This window comes from Ostrinia furnacalis, unplaced genomic scaffold (assembly GCF_004193835.3).
Source record: "Ostrinia furnacalis isolate ACB-3 unplaced genomic scaffold, ASM419383v2 OfSCF2047, whole genome shotgun sequence".
NCBI classification, from domain to species: Eukaryota; Metazoa; Arthropoda; class Insecta; order Lepidoptera; family Crambidae; genus Ostrinia; species Ostrinia furnacalis.
Genome location: NW_021132286.1, coordinates 1 through 17596, shown reverse-complemented (window position 1 = coordinate 17596; position 17596 = coordinate 1). Strand labels below are relative to the sequence as shown.

The following is a 17596-nucleotide window of genomic DNA, read 5'->3' as shown; positions in this document are numbered from 1 at the left end:
CTTTAATACATTTTTTTCTGTACTGAGGGTTCTGGCTGATTTAAAAAAACTGAGATAGCTCTGAAAGAAAAAAACTAAGCCCAAAATAACTGTCAAAAATTTTAGCATGCCAAAATTGTAGCGTTAGGGAAAATAAATTTTAAAATTACTGCCGTGACTACATACCATGACAAGGATAAAATAATAAACAATTTTAATTAACCAATCACTTAGGTTTATTTGGCATTAATAGTTTTTTGTTAAATAGGTAAGTCTAATTTAGTTTGGAATCATGCTCAGGTTTCCAGCAAGACCTCCTAAATGGTCACCTCGTATTGCCTGTTTATGCCGTAATAGGTACATAACTGTTAACTACGTAAACTTTTCTGACTTCTTACTGCAAGGTGTCCGAGGGCAAGATGCGCGAAATACCAGACTGCTTGAACAGGCGTTACCAGGCTTTGGATGAGCTCATCAGAGAGCTGTCCTCTCTATCCAGCCCAGGGTCAGAGGAGGAGGTCGGCGAGCCAGGCAATGAGGCCGGCATCAAACTCATGTGCGACTTCTGGAACATTCTGAAGGAAGACCCCGATTGTAACTTGACGGTGAGAAATTAACAAGTTAGGTATAAAGATAACTTCTTACAAACAAGTCATTTTCACCCTAAAAATAAGCCTATTTCGCACTGTATTAATCGATTTCTTTATGACCTACATGACTTTTTTTCTATAATTATTTTACTTTCTAGAGCAGATATCTAGAAAACTATACAAGGTATAGAAAATCTTGATTAACTTGTAGCAAATAATCAGTTTTTTTATCAGTGATCATGTTTCGAGGGTGAATAGTTTTCGAGATATAAGCGAAATCCAAAAAAATAGGACCTTCAAACACCTATCACTTTTTACTAGTCTGATGTAGGTACGAAGACGAAGGTGCGCACAGTAAGACAATTAAAAAAAAATTGTACTTTAGCAAGCAGTCCGTCAACGCATGGGATTGAGCGCAAAGCCCAGTCGGAATTTTCGGCCGCAGCACGTGACGTGCTACATGGCTTGTAGCAACAACAGCAATGAAAGCAGCAGGAAGAAACAGTAAGTCTGTTCATCACATCATTCACATACCCACAGAGCACAGACTGCGTAAGTAGCTGCGCAAGCAAACCTGAAACACAATATACAGGGTGGAATTTTGTAATGCCACCTGGAGGGAAAGTACTGTAAATAGAAAAAAATTCTCAAAGAAAACATTCCTTTATTTTGCTCCAGGTGGCATTACAAAATTCCACCCTGTATACCATAGTGTAAAAAATTGTTCTTACTTTAGTTCTTTTCAGCCAAATGACGTCAATTACTGAACAAAGGCCTCCCCCAAGGATTTCCAAAACAAACGGTCCTGCGCCGCCCGCATCCAGGTACCTCCCACGACCTTCACCAGATCGTCGGTCCACCTAGTGGAGGGCTTGCCCACACTATGGCCCGTGGTCATCACTCCAGAATTTATTCTGCCCCAGCGGCCATCAGCTCTGCGAGCCATGTGCCCCGGCCACTGCCACTTGATTTTAGCAAAACATATCGCCCCCAAAAGATAAATTAATATAAGAAAGGACCTAAAAAGATGCAGTCACTTGATTGATTTGATTCTGCTCAACAACCACCAACAGTTCTACGAGCTACGACTTATCTTGTATGGAATTCTGTACCACGAGATCTTACGAATATCTATATGCTTACCTGCGTATACCTAAGTTATGCTACTTATCTAAAGGTCAGGTGTTAAATTAAATGAAATTATCATATTTTAATTATAGTACGTGTGACAAAAGTCCAGAACAGAAGTCTCCAGAAGCCAGAGGTACATGCTGCAGCTCAAAATCAGTTTCACCTAAATCTACAACTGAAGCTCTGCCCTTGAGTAAAGTTTTATGTAATCTAAAAGAGGTAAGTATTTAATGTAGCATTTAATTTAATACTGCAAATACCTAAATAACATTTCCATCGTGTGTCATTTTCTGAATTTACTTTATAGACTTTCTTAATTAATGTTATTTAGACACTTTACTAATGGTTAAAATTGATCTATATCCATTAACAGTAAACAACAAATTACATATAACGTAAATGAAGTGTATTCTCTATTTTTTGTATATTATTCAAAAAAATACAGTAAGTACCTACCTACCATAATGTTAATCTATAATTTTAAACTTCTTAACCATAATACAGGCTGTGTCGTTCGACAAGAAATGCAATATCAGAATAGGCGAGCTGATGTTAGCTGAAAAGCAGTTGCAAGACCAAATTCAACACTTGGAACACAGAGAAAAAGAAGGCATTCAGATGTTGAAGCAGGCTGACTGCATGTGGTCATGCATGGAAGAAGCGTACAAGAAAAAAGTGGCAGAATCTTTGGAAAGACAGGGTGTTCTTTTGAAGCAGGTATCTTAATTATTATTTATTTAAAACATGTTAAAGTATAGTCCTAAAAATTTTAAGTGCTCTTGAAGTACAATCACACCTGAAAGTACAAATTAATGCGATCCAAATTAAGCAAAGATGCCTATTCACTTACAACTCGTACGTAAAAAATTGGGAACACTGACGTAAAATTCAAATTGTAAATAGTCCCCCTAGACAAAACGCACTTTTTGATCGAATCGAAAATCGAATCCGTCAAAACTCCATACAAAAAAGGGGCTTTTCGACCACTTTTCGACTGGTTTGCGATTATAATTTGCACTTTGTCTAGACCCATAGAAATGGCAAAGAAAGTAAATTGTCAGTTAAGTGTCGCGTGCAACGGTTCATTAAAGGTTTCTATCTATTTTATTATTAATATCAGTTTTTTCTTTCTCTCATTTTAGATGAAAGAAGTAGAAACCAGTAACACGAAATGGCGTAAGAACAAAAAAGACTTAGAATTTCAATTAAACAATGTTAATAAGTGCTACCAAGAGATTACAGAGAGAATTTACGAAAAAACTAATGACGTCAATTGCATCAAGATGGAAATAGAGAATTTCAAAAAAAGGATAGAGAGCAATAAAAAAGATACAGCCGCCGTTAAGAAATCGTTTAGTAACAAGAAAACTGCTTCTGACGTAAGCTTATTTTGTAGTATAAGTAATTTAACTAATAATTTAAATGTTCTAGCACTGTTTGCTTTTCAACAATAATTATTTAGAATAGCAAATTTTTTTTAAATCGAATTTTAGGCCAAAGTGGCAAGCCTAGCTGCAGAAATGACAAGACTGAAACAGGCCATCGCGGAAGAAAACTATCACAAGCATGAAAAAGAAGAAGAAGGCAACCAATACGTAAAGGAAGCAAGGGACGACTTGCAAAAAATTTGCAAAGTTCTATTGCAAAAGAAGCTGGAAAATGAAGATCTAAAAGCAGAGGTGAGATAATTATTTTATTCTTATTATTGTAACAAGACTGTGCACTGGTTTCAATGTCAACAATTTTATTTTTAGAAAGAAGCACTATTACAAGAAATAGAATTGCTTAAAAAAACTTGCGATCAATGTCGGGAAAAATGTCAAAATAAACAACAAGCTATTATAGACGAAATTGCTAAGATTGATAATGAAATAGCTGGATTCAAAGTGAGATGCATAAGATGTCATGAGTGTACTGACACTGCCGACGTTAGGAAATTTTGTACCGACTGCCCTCGATGCGCCGAAGAAAGAGACTGTTTATATGAAGATGGTCATTGCTTCCCGGACAGCGCTATGGATTGTGTGTGTATGAGTACAAAACAGAAATTTTTAGATAATGTTTTCGATAATATGTACACGGTTCTAGAGAGACAAGCTAAAACGTGCCCTGGCAAAGCAGTTGCCGAACAAGTACTAAATTGTTTAAAGAAAAGTAGAAATGGGAAGTTGAACGAAGAAACAAGGAAGATTTTGCAGGATTTCGTCCTTACTACTGTTAAGAAGAATTTAAATTTGACTATTATTGGAGGTGCTGTGAAGACTCGTTGTGAGGTAAATATTTATTTAAAAATATTTTTAAGGATAGCACAGTTCTATTGTATTATTTTATTTGAATATAAACCCACTATTTTGTTTTTAGATGGACCCAGAGACTTATAAACAGTTAATGCTATGTTTGAAACAAGTTAAGACAGTAAAGGCACCAAAAGTTGATAAAGGAACGGCTGCCAAAAAGGTAGATCTTGCTTTAATTAATGAATGTGAACATTAAAGGTTTTGCAAGTATATACTCTTAATTTATTGTACCAAATTTTTACAGGATCCATGCCGCCGATGGGGAGGCGCCAGCGAGTGTAATTGCCCGAAGGGTCCTAAAGCCTGTATCTGTACTAAAAAAGCACCCCCACCTCCAAATGATCCTGAACCGTGCCCACCACAGCAGGATAAAGAAGATGCTGTGAGTTTGATGTTAACAATACAGCAGTAGTGCATTTAATAGTTTCACATTTCATGGATGCGTTTTAGTGATGATTGACTCAGCTAATCCATACAAGATCCAAAAGCATCTATCTTTTTATTTCCAGCCAGTAACATACATTAATTTCTGATTTACAGGGTGAAGTGATGGTTTGCCCTCACAGAGAGTCGGCCTCATGCGGTCCAGACTGTGCGTTGCACGCGGTCCCCAGCGTAGGCACAGAAGTTGCGGCATGGAGACCAGCTCCTTGCGACGAGAAGCAGTGCCAGTTCTCCAAGAATATGAGGGCGGCACAGTGCGTACTTGGACCCGACTCACTCTCATCAGTATCCAAATCTAAAGGCTACGTCGCGGCCACTCCACATATGCCGGACATATCTGAGCTTGAAGATCAGGTATCTATGTTCATTCGTAAAGTTTTAAATTTATTTATACTTGAATTAGTTTTTTTTTAATTTGTTTCTCATCATTGCTTTTTGATGACGTTATTAGTGTATAATCTTCTCTCTCACATTTTTTTAGATTACTTGCAAATGTGGATCTGCAGCTGCTAAGCCATGTTCGTGTCGTAAAGGTAAGAAATAGTATTTTATTTCACTATTTATGTGGGAGTACAACTCATCTTAGAACACCATCGTCATAACATTTTCATCGTTCTAGAACTAAAAAGCCACCCTCGTGAAAGAATAATTGAGGAAGTCATGGGAAGATATACGGATGTGACACCTATAGAGAAAGTGAGTTATGCAATTCTAAGTGATGAGTCTATCAATATTGTACAGCGCAACTATTGAATTCAACATCTAATTTACGTTTATCAAATAGGTGATAAATTTATTGTTTTAACTGTTTTGAATGTGATACTTATGTCAAATAAACCTAACACAAAACATGGTGGTTTTATTTATCTGCTCCCTAGAACCACCATGTCCACCATAAATGCTACAGAAATTGCATCTAAAACTCAATATTTCATCTTAGGTAACAAGTGTGGGTGAAGACAACAGTGCCGATTTAAATGAGGGAAGATACAAATACAGATGTTGTGATTTTTATGATTTTCCAAACAAACGATTATTATTAAAGAATAAAACGTCTGAAAATAAAATGACCTCAATATGCCCCTGTATTTCATCAGATTTTCTTCCACGAAATAATAAAAAACACTGCAGACGATTATGTCAAAGAAAATCAGTTTGTATTTATAGAAGAAACAAGGACTTAACATTTGCTCCGTCTAAAGATGATTTCTCTGAAAGATGTAAATTTCAATGTTCCAAGACGTATGTTACTGGTGTAAAAGATGGCATAGAAATAGCTGCAGTAACATGTCCCAAACATGGAACATTTAAAACAATGGAGAAGTCTATTGGTAGTAATAATGTTACAAAATCATTTGAAATGGAATCAATAAATACATCTAAATGTGTGTTATTAACAGAGGAAGAATCTGATAGAGAGAAAAGTATTCAAAACTCTGGTGTTACCCTCTTTGGAAGAATAGTTTGCGACACGGTCAAAGATTTAATAAAAGATTTAATTGTGTCTGACACAACGAAAACCAGGAATTATTCTTTACCTTCAGATGTCGAATGGGTAACCATTGAGTCTTTTTTGAAAGAAATATCTTCTCGGGCTGTGTCTCATAATAACAGCAGTACAACTATGAACGAAATTGAAATAGCTAGCGAACTTCTTAGTGATACTAACACGAAACGGTTTAATAAGGAGAAGATAATCAGTATGCTTATTTTATCGCAGTCTAGAAGTAACATAAATAAATGTTTAACATCTGTGAAAGATAATTTGCCAAAAGTAATTAATTACCTGTTTGTCAGTGAATCTTACGGAGATAGTCCATTGATAAGCAACGTCAGCAGCAATGAATCAAATGTCAAATCAAATATTTTAGAAGTTCATTCTCACAGCAAGTTAGAAGATCATTCTCATGGCGATTTGTGAAAATCTACCTCAACTGAAATATTAAGAATAGTTGAGATGATAAAAAGAGGAAGAAGAATGTTACTTATTGTACTGTATGTTAATACATATTTATTTATGATGTTATGAAAGTTTATAATACGTAAGATTTATTTACATTGGTTCTACTTTCAGCTGTTTTGTACTTCCACATAATTTTTGGTTTAGCTTATCTATAACATTGTTGGACAAATAATATTGAAAGAGAATAATTTATTTACAGATAAAAAACATCTGAAAGTAGAAGCTGAACATTGTGAACAGGGTACCTGCGCTTTGATTTGCGAAAAAGCTAAAGAAGAATTTAATAAAGCAGAAAAAGAGTCTATTCAAATATCATTAAAGTCCAAAGACAGTAAAGCAACAATTTCACAGAAAAGAAAAGAAGAATCTCTTCAAGAGAAAATAAAAATAAAAGATGTTTCTGGTAAAAAAATTGAAAATAAGGATGCCAAAATTAAGAAAATGCCCTCTAAACTCACAGAAAGTAAAAAAGCTTGCTTAGAAAATAAAAATGTTAAATTCGATGGTTCGCGTCCTGGATCAAAAGCTGGATCTGAAGCACAGAAATGCTCATGTGAAGACCATTTCAAAGTTACTATTGAAAATGATAGTGTTAATCATTTTACCAAACTTTCCAATACACCGTCTGGTTCTTTAGCAATGGAACTCGATGAAAAAATTATCAAGCAAATCGAACACAAAATGAAACACAGTAATAAAATAGCAGTATCTTTACAAAGAACTGCTTCAGGCCATTTAGTTGTAGATTTTAATCCTTCTAATGACCCATCAAGTAATAAACAAAAAATATCTGTCAAACGATCTTCATCTGGCTCTCTTGTATTTGAAGTAAACAAAAGTTTCGTCAGTATATTGAAACCCGATATCAAAATTGATAAAAGTAAATTAGATCTGGACAATAAGCCGTCAATTTTGGTATCTGTCACACCTAAAAAAGCTGAGAAAATAGCGACAGATGAAACCAGTCACAAGGCAGAAAAAATTGACACGAAACATGTATGTCAGGTTGCATCTGATATAAAACCAGAGTCATCAAAACCCAATACCAGATTACAACCTATAACTGATTATAATAGTACCAACGAAGCTATAATAAAAATCAAAGATATGAATGGAACCTTTACTACAACAAAAGCTAAATTGACTAACACAGATTCTGGAAATAAGGCTTTTATTATAAGCGACTCTGCAAGCATTGGAATATTCGGAGACATAATAGACAAATGTAAAGAACATCAAGTTTTACTAACCAAAACAAATTCAGGGTCATATTTATTAGATTTACAAAGCGTAGAAGTTAATGCTCTGATAAGAAAAACACAATCGGGTAAGTTATTAATTGTGAAAGTAGATCCAGTTGTAAAGTTTATGGAAACAAAGAAAACTTACTGTACAAAAAAAGGTGATGATATTTACAAAATAAGTGTCAAAAATTCCCAACAAAAAGTGGCAAATCCTCCAGTTGTACTAAAGTCAACGTCGTCAGATAATTACATTGTAGTGGTAGATAAAGAATATGAAACCCGATATAAGAAAACTGTAATGGACCATCTTGACTCAAATTACGAATGCCCTGTTGAATTAGTAAATACTGCGTCTGGGAATTATTTGGTAAACTTTGAAAATAGCGGTGAAATGTTTAACGCAAATGCACGCCTTGTGCGATCATCATCAGGAAATATTAAAATTCTTAGAACTACGGCGCAGTCGAATAGATTTTCAATGGATTCTAATACAAAATCGTTAACGTCTAAAGCAAGATCTTCATCAAAAATACTTGATGATTTGATTAATACATTGCAAATTCCTGATAAAGTTAAAACGACTGAAGAAAAACCACGATTACTGGAAACCAAATCCAGTAGTGATTCCAATCTGTATGAAAGAGTAAAAATAAGACTGCATAATCGTAAAGATTTGCTATCAGAACCTTCTGCTTTACTTAAAAAAACATCATCTGGACAATACGCTGTAGTGTTAAATAAAGAATCAAAGAAATCTTTCATCAATGATTTAAAGAGTTACTTGGCAAGCAACTCCCAGGGTATGATACCTATCAAAAGAACTGAATCAGGTGAAATAACTATTGTTTTGAACAACGACAATGTTTCAAAAGGTCAGTACGGGTCTTTGAAGATTACTCCTTCGGGAAATATTTATGTTTTAGTAGACGAGAAAGTTATCAAGACAATGGTAAAGACTGGTAAAAATGAAAATCCCACTAGTAGCGTTCGCAGTTCGAAAGATCAACAAGAGATTGACTTTAATCAGAATCCAGTGAACAAAAATATAACAACAACTTGCAACGCGTTTCCCGATAACTGCTCGTGTGATGCTTCCAAGTGTGTCTGTGCAGAGTTGTTGAAACATGGGGTTGATACTGTGAATTCCGATGGTCAAAGTCCTAAATGTTGCTTTAGGTTTTGTCAGCAGCAAGAAGACGATTTACATAGAAACCAGTTAAAATGTAAATTTAAATCCTGCAATTGTGGATTATGCCCTGAAAGTTGTGTTCCACGATTTGATGAAAAATCGCCTCATATAGTTATAAAACCCTGTTGTTGTAAGCCTGAGCCTCGTAAAGAGGTAAAATCAGACAGTAGATCTACGTATTACGTCACAGAAGAAGTGTGTCCGTTTCATAAGGATAGATATAACTCGGTATCTAACGAGCTTTTAGAAATATCAGGATTGTGCAACAAAAGTAATGAACGAGAACGTAAGAAAACAAATAATAAGGATGGTGAAGATGCATGTAAAAGCGGGGCTTCGAACAATGAAGATAGACCGATTTTTCATCAGTCAGACTTGGATTATTTGGACTTCCTCCCTCCGCAGTTGCCTCATTTCTTAAGAGATTTCAGATGCGCGTGAGTGTGTTTGTATGCCCTTGACATGGTGTGTGATCACGGGCATAAACAAAAAAATTTAACTTCGCAGTCGTGTTTTAAATTGTGGAAATAAATAAGTACCTATTATGTAAACTGTTTATTATTTCTTGTTAATTACAGCAATATTTTACACATTTACAATATTTTAGCTGTAAAGTTAATAAAAGTGGAGTGGTGTTACTTGTGAACACTTATAGAGACAAGTAAATTCGATCGAGTTAAAAATTTCATACTTTAAATAATTTATTTTACAAGTGTAAATAAATTGAAAAAATCGAATTGCCTAAGGTGGGAATCAAACCTGCGACCTTTTCGCTTTCCGAGTGATTGATCTCGAGATCTGAGCTACTTAGGTCGAAATTTTTAAAAATTAGTTAATTTAGTCATTAAAAATTAGTTTGAGATGCGACTCTAATAGAGTGTTCTACGAGGGGTGTTCATAAAGTAATGACTAATGACAATGTGATATTTCTAGCCATCACAAAAATCTAAAAAAATTGGGCAGGTAGCTTAATTCTTTACTAGAAACTGGTGAAAAATTCATTTAAGTTCATTCATCTGAACGCTACCAGAAGAATTAGGCTATCTGTCCATTTTTTTTCAGATTTTTGTGATGGCTAAAAATATCCCATTTTCATTACTTTCTCAACACCCCTCGTATGTTAATATTATGTCAATTATTATCTCAATGATGTTATTTGGCCGTAATGCCCTGTTGTGTGTGTATGGTTGCTACAGTTTGTACCAACCAAACGTCATCTCTAAGTTGTAAGCAATTTCAGTTTTCGCACGCACCACCCCTTTTCATAACCTGTGTCGGTTCCCATTTGGCAGTCGACAAACCTGGCCCACTGTACCATAGACTTATATTTGGAGATCTAAAGATAATCTAGAAGAGACACTGTTTAAACGTAATAATTTACGCAAGTAGGTTTTTAATAAGCACTTTTACACATCCCAGTTTTAACCCTACCACTGCTTCAGGACAATAAATAGTCTTAAAAGTTGGGTCGGGAAGAAAATCAGTTTGAACATGTATGAAAGTGCGCGCGCATAATTACTTTGGTATCGGTGATTAGTCGATTCCTCATACAAATAAGATGCTGGTAGCCTGCGGGGTAGTAGGGGTAGTTGACTTTAGGTAAAACTATAAGCGTTAGTTCGCTAGCGAGACTGAGACAGGAGACAGAAACCTAATGCCCGTCCCTACTTTTTAAGTGACCCCTATAAAAACAAAATTCCTGTTATGTGTTACCATAGGGGTCACTTAAAAATTAGGGATTGATGGTGAAAACGGGCATCCCGTTATACATTTCTTATTTTCTTATCGATGTTTAGCGCATAGACTTTGTTCTTTTGTCATTATTGACTTTATTTATAAATTGTGATAGAACATCAGATGTGTGAAAAACTTTTTGCGGTACCTAACCAGCTCCAGTAAAATGGAAATTTTACTTCTAGGTCCGTACGTAAAATTCGTAGCAAAGCGATATTTCGGCTCGGCACTTACTCCCACGGGCTCGCGAGGCTTATTGAATACAAATTGTTTCTTTATCAGGCAACTTTAGGGAGACGAATAAAGTTGGCCGACTTTTGTAGTAGTCTGCGACAATTGGAGCGCTAGATTGAAAGAAAATTACCGTCGGGGTTCGAGGGGTATTTCGTTTTACGTGAAACAAATACCATGTCTCATACTCGTACTTCGTAGTACTATTTAAACTAGTTTTTCACCATTATAATTTGTTAAGCTACTACTTTTAGGCTAGTGATTACTCGATACAGCCAAATGACGTCGACTGTAGCTTGACAAAAGCCTCCCTAAAAGTTAGTGTTTTATAAAGAAGTTAAAATTAATGGTTTGTGGTGTCAATCACCAAACTAAGTAAACCTTGAATGAAGACCAGCTCAAATTAGGTGGTAAAGAAAAAGTCTTGAGGATACCAGTAGGCCTGGGATGCGCGCCGCGATAAGCGTTTATCGCGCCATTTTATACATTTGTCGTCATAAGCACAATTTGTCGTCTAAAATCATCGATAAGATTTTATCATGGCGCGCATCCTATTCTGATAGCCGGGATAAAATCTGGTACGAATACATAACCGCAACAAAAACTTTTGATCAGTCTGCGCCAAGCGACCGCGGCTCACACCGCGGGGCCCTTTCGACCGCAATTTTTCGCGTTTGCACCGGAGGGTTATTTTTTTGTAGGTCTGTACACGTTTTTTGTCACTGTTCCAAAGTATCAGCTATCAGATCACGGGATAACTTATTTTCGGTGATTCTATCTCTGTTGCAGTCATTTCAGTATACGGGTGATCATTTGTGTCAACAATGTCCAGTTGACGTGTTTGTAGTTTATTTGGATTTTTCGATCAAGCCTAGGCGCAGACCACCGACTTTTAGTCGGTCGATAGTCGGGTCGGGCTGTTAATTAGAATGGACTAAGTATGAAAGTGCGCACTATACTGATTTGGTATCGGCCGATTTTTCATAAAAATTAGAATTGGACTCAACTATCGGCCAGCTAAAAGTCGGTGGTCTACGCCTAGGCTAAATAGTTTTATATATTTGCGAAAGTTTAAGTAGNACAGCAACCGCTGAGCACATACTAATTGGATTTCGGTCCGTGGACCTATTTACGTGCCAGAAACAGTCTAGTTGACATGTCTTCTCTAGTACGTAGTACATTATAACTCAATGATCTCAATGATGTTATTTGGCCGTAATCCGCTGTTGTGTGTGTATGGTTGCTACAGTTTGTACCAACCAAACGACATCTCTAAGTTGTGAGCAATTTCAGTTTTCGCACGCACCACCCCTTTTCATAACCTGTGTCGGTTCCCATTTGGCAGTCGACAAACCTGACCCACTGTACCATAGACTTATATTTGGAGATCTAAAGATAATCTAGAAGAGACACTGTTTAAACGTAATAATTTACGCAAGTAGGTTTTTAATAAAGGGAGCACTTTTACACGTCCCAGTTTTAACCCTACCACTGCTTCAGGACAATAAATGGTCTTAAAAGTTGGGTCGGGAAGAAAATCAGTTTGAACATGTATGAAAGTGCGCGCGCATAATTACTTTGGTATCGGTGATTAGTCGATTCCTCATACAAATAAGATGCTGGTAGCCTGCGGGGTAGTAGGGGTAGTTGACTTTAGGTAAAACTATAAGCGTTAGTTCGCTAGCGAGACTGAGACAGGAGACAGAAATTGAAATTTTGAAGACTGTACTACTAGAATTTAAGTTTAATGTTTTGTTTTGTTTATTTAAAGCCTATTTTGTCATTTTAAAATTGATTATTTTGTTTTAAGATACTGGGCAATTACTGTGCTTTGATGTGGGCAATTAGTGTAAGTAATGGGCAATGACTGTACTTTTTGGAGGATTTTAAATTTATTTCAATATTTTCTAAGTTACGTAAGTTTTAACTAAAAACTGTTAATATTCTGTTTAACAGTTTATTGAGTTATAAGAAAAAAGTCATAAATGGTCGATAATTAAAATACTTTCTTTAATTTTTCATCTCAATGTGTTTGAAATCTTTAAGTGGGCAATAGCTATACGGTTTACCCTACCTACTATTTAACGCGACCTAGTATTGGTACTAGGTCCAACAGAGCATCCTTTCTGTAATGTTTTGTGGCCCTTGGCGGTCACGTGATTGATTTATGAGCAGGCTCGTGATCTAGTTTTAGATGTTTTAGATAACACAAGATTGGTACTTGAGATTCTGGAGATGCGGACGATTTTCGATACCGATCCTATATTATTTGGTCTGTTTTTCTATCTAGCTCTCCTTCTTGTACTAGGTATTTCTCTGTTTGGACGATGATTACTTAGTTATAAGAAGCAAAAAGCAAACGGGGCGACAAGTGACATGCGTAATTATGAGTGACATAAAGGTAGTATTAAAATATAAAGGGGAGAGAATGCCGTATTTACCTTTTTATTTAATCTAAGGCTAGTAGTGATCCGTTATGGTGGCTACTCAGGAGCTTAGGGCCTGAACCACTTCACGACTGATCGTAAAAATTCTGTGGTTTTGTATTCTGGAAAAGGACTAAGTAGTTTATAAAACTATGGCCAGCATCAATCGGCCCTAATTACGCACTATAGAACTTAATAGATAGTTCTCTCTTATCTCTATCAGTTTGGCAGCAAATTGAAAAGAAAAACAGTACCATAAAATGTTGAATGCGCCTTACACCGTTTCTTATTTAAGGTCAGCACATAAAACGGAAGGTCACTCGTAGGAGGGTTACCATCTGTCCGGAATTGGCTGGTAATAACCGGACTTTTGACCAATCTGGTAAAAATCACAAGTAACCCATGACTTTTCATACAAACTTTGTCAATCTATAACTTTTATACCCCATTGGTTTCGACATTGAGTTTTTGGTAGGTTAAATGTTGCATTATAATGAAACTATCCATACCCATTTAACTAGTCTCAATCGATTCTGTTTTTTTTTTCGGACCATCTCTTTTTTCCGGAATTCCGTTCTTATTCACCAGGACTTTCCGATGTCTTGGTGGTGACTCTATGAAGGAAGGGTCAGAGTCGTAAAACTAGTGCTCGATGTGTAAAAGGAATGAGACGCCTTCAGATATGTGCTTCGGATTTGAATAAATAAATACGGCTTACTCTGGAGATTTGTGTCCGGACGATGTAGGTTTTATGGCTGGATACTTCATTTTACTGCGGACATTGCGGCCACCAATATAATCCCTATATTTGGCTTGGTTAGGCTTATAGAATATTACTCGAATTTTATAAAATAAAACACCCTCAGGCCACTACGCCATTAGTGCCATTGTCAAGCAAAGAACGTCTTTAAACTGAAAAAGAAGCGGTACGAATGACGTAGAAATGTGTGAAGCACAGATAAGAGACACTAACAGGGAGATGTGAAAAGGGGGCGGGGCCAGTGCCGCAGCAATATGCCCAAAAACAGAACAGTAATGATGACGGCAGGCAGCGACGTTTCTCATACAAATTGGAATCCGACTAAAAGTTGTCTAATCTTTTTTTACATTATCTACATTTACTGTAATATCCTTGAAGAGTAAATGGTTATAAGACAATCAAATAACAGAAAAGAAAACGAACACTATAAAGGTGAGTACACACTAAAGCATTTTCTCGAGGATTTCTAACGAATAGCACAAATTCACAATACAAGCAAAAGCTCAGTAATATTCCTGCGAATGCTCGGCGTAATGCTCACAGCGAGTGTGCATTTACCCGTAACACTTCGTTGTACCTTTCGACCACTCTTTGTTGAAATGCATTGTCTGCGCTTGTGCAAAGTCAAGACGATACTAATACGCTCTTGGCTTGTACGATTAGGTTGTAACAAAACGGCGAGCGTGCCTAATATTTGGGTCGTGAAATGGTGATACACTAGAACTAGAATATAAAAGTATCATAGAGCGGCTCGTTAATCTGTTACAAATGAATGCTCTAGTCTATACTCACCTTTAGACGTCTAATAATGGCGGATTTTGTGTGGAAATTCTAATGGCTATCGACAAAATTGCGATATTTGTGCTCCAATTTATTTCTCCGTGTCAGCGATGGCTTTCATGCCGCTAACAATGGAGTCAGGTGTATGAATCCACCTTTTGTGAAGAGAATTAGCGAATTAGAAATCCAAAAGCTATTATTCTTTTCAATGTATCACTGTTATTCTTTACTTACGAAAATATTCTATGTAATAAATACCAATGACTTAGGCTGAGTTGCACCACCTAACTTTAACGGTAACTATAACGATAACCGGTGCTTTTTGTATGGAGTTTTACAGATTTTGGACGTTTGTCAAAGTTAAAGTAAGATGGTGCAACCCAGCCTTAATGACTTATTAGAGTAGGCACACACCGTTGATTTTTAGTTGGCCAATAGTTGTGCCCGATTTTAAATTGTATGAAGAATCGGCCAAATCGAATCGGCGTAGTGTGCGCACTCCCATACATGCCCATACTGATCAACTGCCCGACTAAACTATCGGCCGACGAAAAATCAACGGTTTGCGCATACTCGTACATTATAATATTATCTTTTAGGCCCAGAACAGACGGTGAAACGCAACTGCAACGAAACTGCAACTTTGTGATGATTCTGATGAATGAAACTGAAACTGAAAGTTTCAAACTGGTTGCGTCATGTGTGGTCTCTCAAGAGCCCCCCTGCATACAATTTGTATGGAGAATTTAGTCCCTTTAGGAAAACGGGTGAACGCTTGGCGGCCATCTTGGATTTCCAAAATTTTGCATTTTCGCCTTAATCTGGACCATTTTCCGCGCCAAACCCCATTTTTACTTTTTTTCTTACTTCACCCAATCCCGTAAAACAATTCCTTAAAACCACCCATGTCCCAAAATTTTGAGTTTCCGTAACTCCCAGTGTTGCCAGGTTATCGAGCTAAAAATGGTCAAATGTCATTAGTTTGACCTATTTGCAGGAGGCGTCATCCAAATTTCTGACCGAAAGTCGTAATTTCCATTTTTTACATTTTTTGACCAAATCTTCCAATGTATGGCAACTCTGGAAATTTTTGATTTTCTAAACGATACTCCTTGACAAACTACGTAATCGCCCCATACAACTCGACTTTCCCAAATGTTGCCAACTGCCCGAAAAATGCATTTGAAAAATCAGAAAACTGAAACTTTTTACAAAATGGCCGCCCGCTCAGCCGCCATCTTAATTTTTTGACATTTCGGATTTTTCCCATAATCTGGGTCGTATAACCGACTAAACCTCATTTTTGGATTTTTTCTCCCATATATCCTTCTGTCCGTCCTTAACTTTAAAGACACCCATGTCGAAAAAAATACTTTTCCCCGTAGCTCCCAGTGTTGCCAGGTGATCGAGATGAAAATGGTCAAATGTCATTTGCACGACCCCTTTGCAGGAGGCGTTATCCAAATTTTTGACCGGAAGTCGTTATTTCTACTTTCGACATTTTTGGACCAAATCTCCCAAAGTGTGGCAACACTGGAGAAATTTCTTTACCCAAGCGAAACCTCTCGACAGGACACACAACCGCCTCATACAACTCGACTTTCCAAAGTGTTGCCAACTACTCGAAAAATGAACTCCAAAAATTCGAAATTTTCAACTTTTTACAAAATGGCCGCCCACGCCGCCGCCATCTTGATTTTTTGACATTTCGGATTTTTCCCATAATCTAGGTCGTATATCCGACCAAACGTCATTTTTATTTTTTTTCTGCCACGACTCCTTCTGTCTGTCACTAACTTTAAAGACACCCATGTCGCAAAAAAATCTTTTCCCCATAACTTTCAGTGTTGCCAGACTTTTTTGATAAAAATGGTGAAATGTCATTCGAGTCCCCAAATGTCACCAGACTGCATTCCAAGTTTATGGAATTTTTGGAAATTTCAATTTTCTACTATCCGGGGCCGTGGTGGAAAATTTTCTTCCAAAATGGTAGTTTTTTCCGATTCATGGCAACACTCGAATAACAGACCAACAATCGCCCGGAACATTGTACCCCACTCCGGTGTCGCCATCTGCCGGAAAATTGCTACCAAAGTTTGGGAATTTTTTGATCGCAACAAAATGGCCGATGGCTCAGCCGCCATCTTGTTTTTTGATAATCTGTGAATGGGGCTCTGAAGCAGACTATATACGTCAAAAATAACCAAAGGAAATTTTCAAAAACAATTGCGCATCTCGGAGTGACACCTCCCTAAAAACACCCCGAAATCGCATTTTCAATCCAAGATGGCGGCGCGGCCATTTTGTTCTTCTAACTTTTTCTCAATTTTTTCAACACACATTGGCAACCCCAACCAACCACCAAAAAAGAAAAAAATCAGGATGAAAAACAAAAAAGTTGATGTCTCAAAAAATGCCGCCATTTTGTTTTTTGGTTCAAAAAATCTAAAAAAGCTGGGTGTCAAAAAATCTAGTTAAAAACAAACACTAACAATTTTACCCCTCTCCCCTCTAAATACCCTAAAAGTACCCCTGATCAGTGAGTGAGTCAGTGAGTAGGAATCGAGCTTTATATAATATAGACGAGCTTTATATAATATAGATAGATAGAATGGGTTTTGGAGATCACTCGGGGTTCCACTTTTATAAAATACCTACATCTATATATATAAAAGAAAGTCGTGTTAGTTACTCCACTTATAACTCAAGAACGGCTGAACCGATTTAGCTGAAAATTGTCAGGGAGGTAGTTTAGAGCCAGGAGAAGGACATAGGATACTTTTTATCCCGTTCGAAACAAAAAAAAAGTCTGCTTATTTATTGCCATT

The 17596-nt window shown here is 36.7% G+C and overlaps 1 protein-coding gene across 1 annotated transcript; it reads left to right on the top strand.

Annotated features, from left to right (window-relative positions):
- The first annotated feature begins 115 nt into the window (after positions 1 to 115).
- On the top strand, positions 116 to 5273 carry LOC114354376 (uncharacterized). Its single transcript, XM_028306736.1, has 13 exons — positions 116 to 247; positions 384 to 584; positions 955 to 1073; positions 1790 to 1919; positions 2205 to 2417; positions 2843 to 3079; positions 3194 to 3379; positions 3455 to 3973; positions 4062 to 4157; positions 4242 to 4379; positions 4538 to 4795; positions 4923 to 4974; positions 5061 to 5273. Exons 2-13 carry the CDS (start codon positions 399 to 401, stop codon positions 5192 to 5194), a joined length of 2268 nt encoding a protein of 755 aa, XP_028162537.1. The 5' UTR covers positions 116 to 247; positions 384 to 398; the 3' UTR covers positions 5195 to 5273.
- The last annotated feature ends 12323 nt before the right edge of the window (positions 5274 to 17596 follow it).

Excerpts from the sequence above, each read along its gene's own strand:
- LOC114354376 (XM_028306736.1), top strand. The coding sequence starts at position 399 with ATGCGCGAAATACCAGACTGCTTGAACAGGCGTTACCAGGCTTTGGAT. Across the intron at positions 1,074-1,789 it reads GAAAGCAGCAGGAAGAAACA|TACGTGTGACAAAAGTCCAG; the intron begins GTAAGTCTGTTC and ends TTTTAATTATAG. Across the intron at positions 3,080-3,193 it reads ACAAGAAAACTGCTTCTGAC|GCCAAAGTGGCAAGCCTAGC; the intron begins GTAAGCTTATTT and ends ATCGAATTTTAG.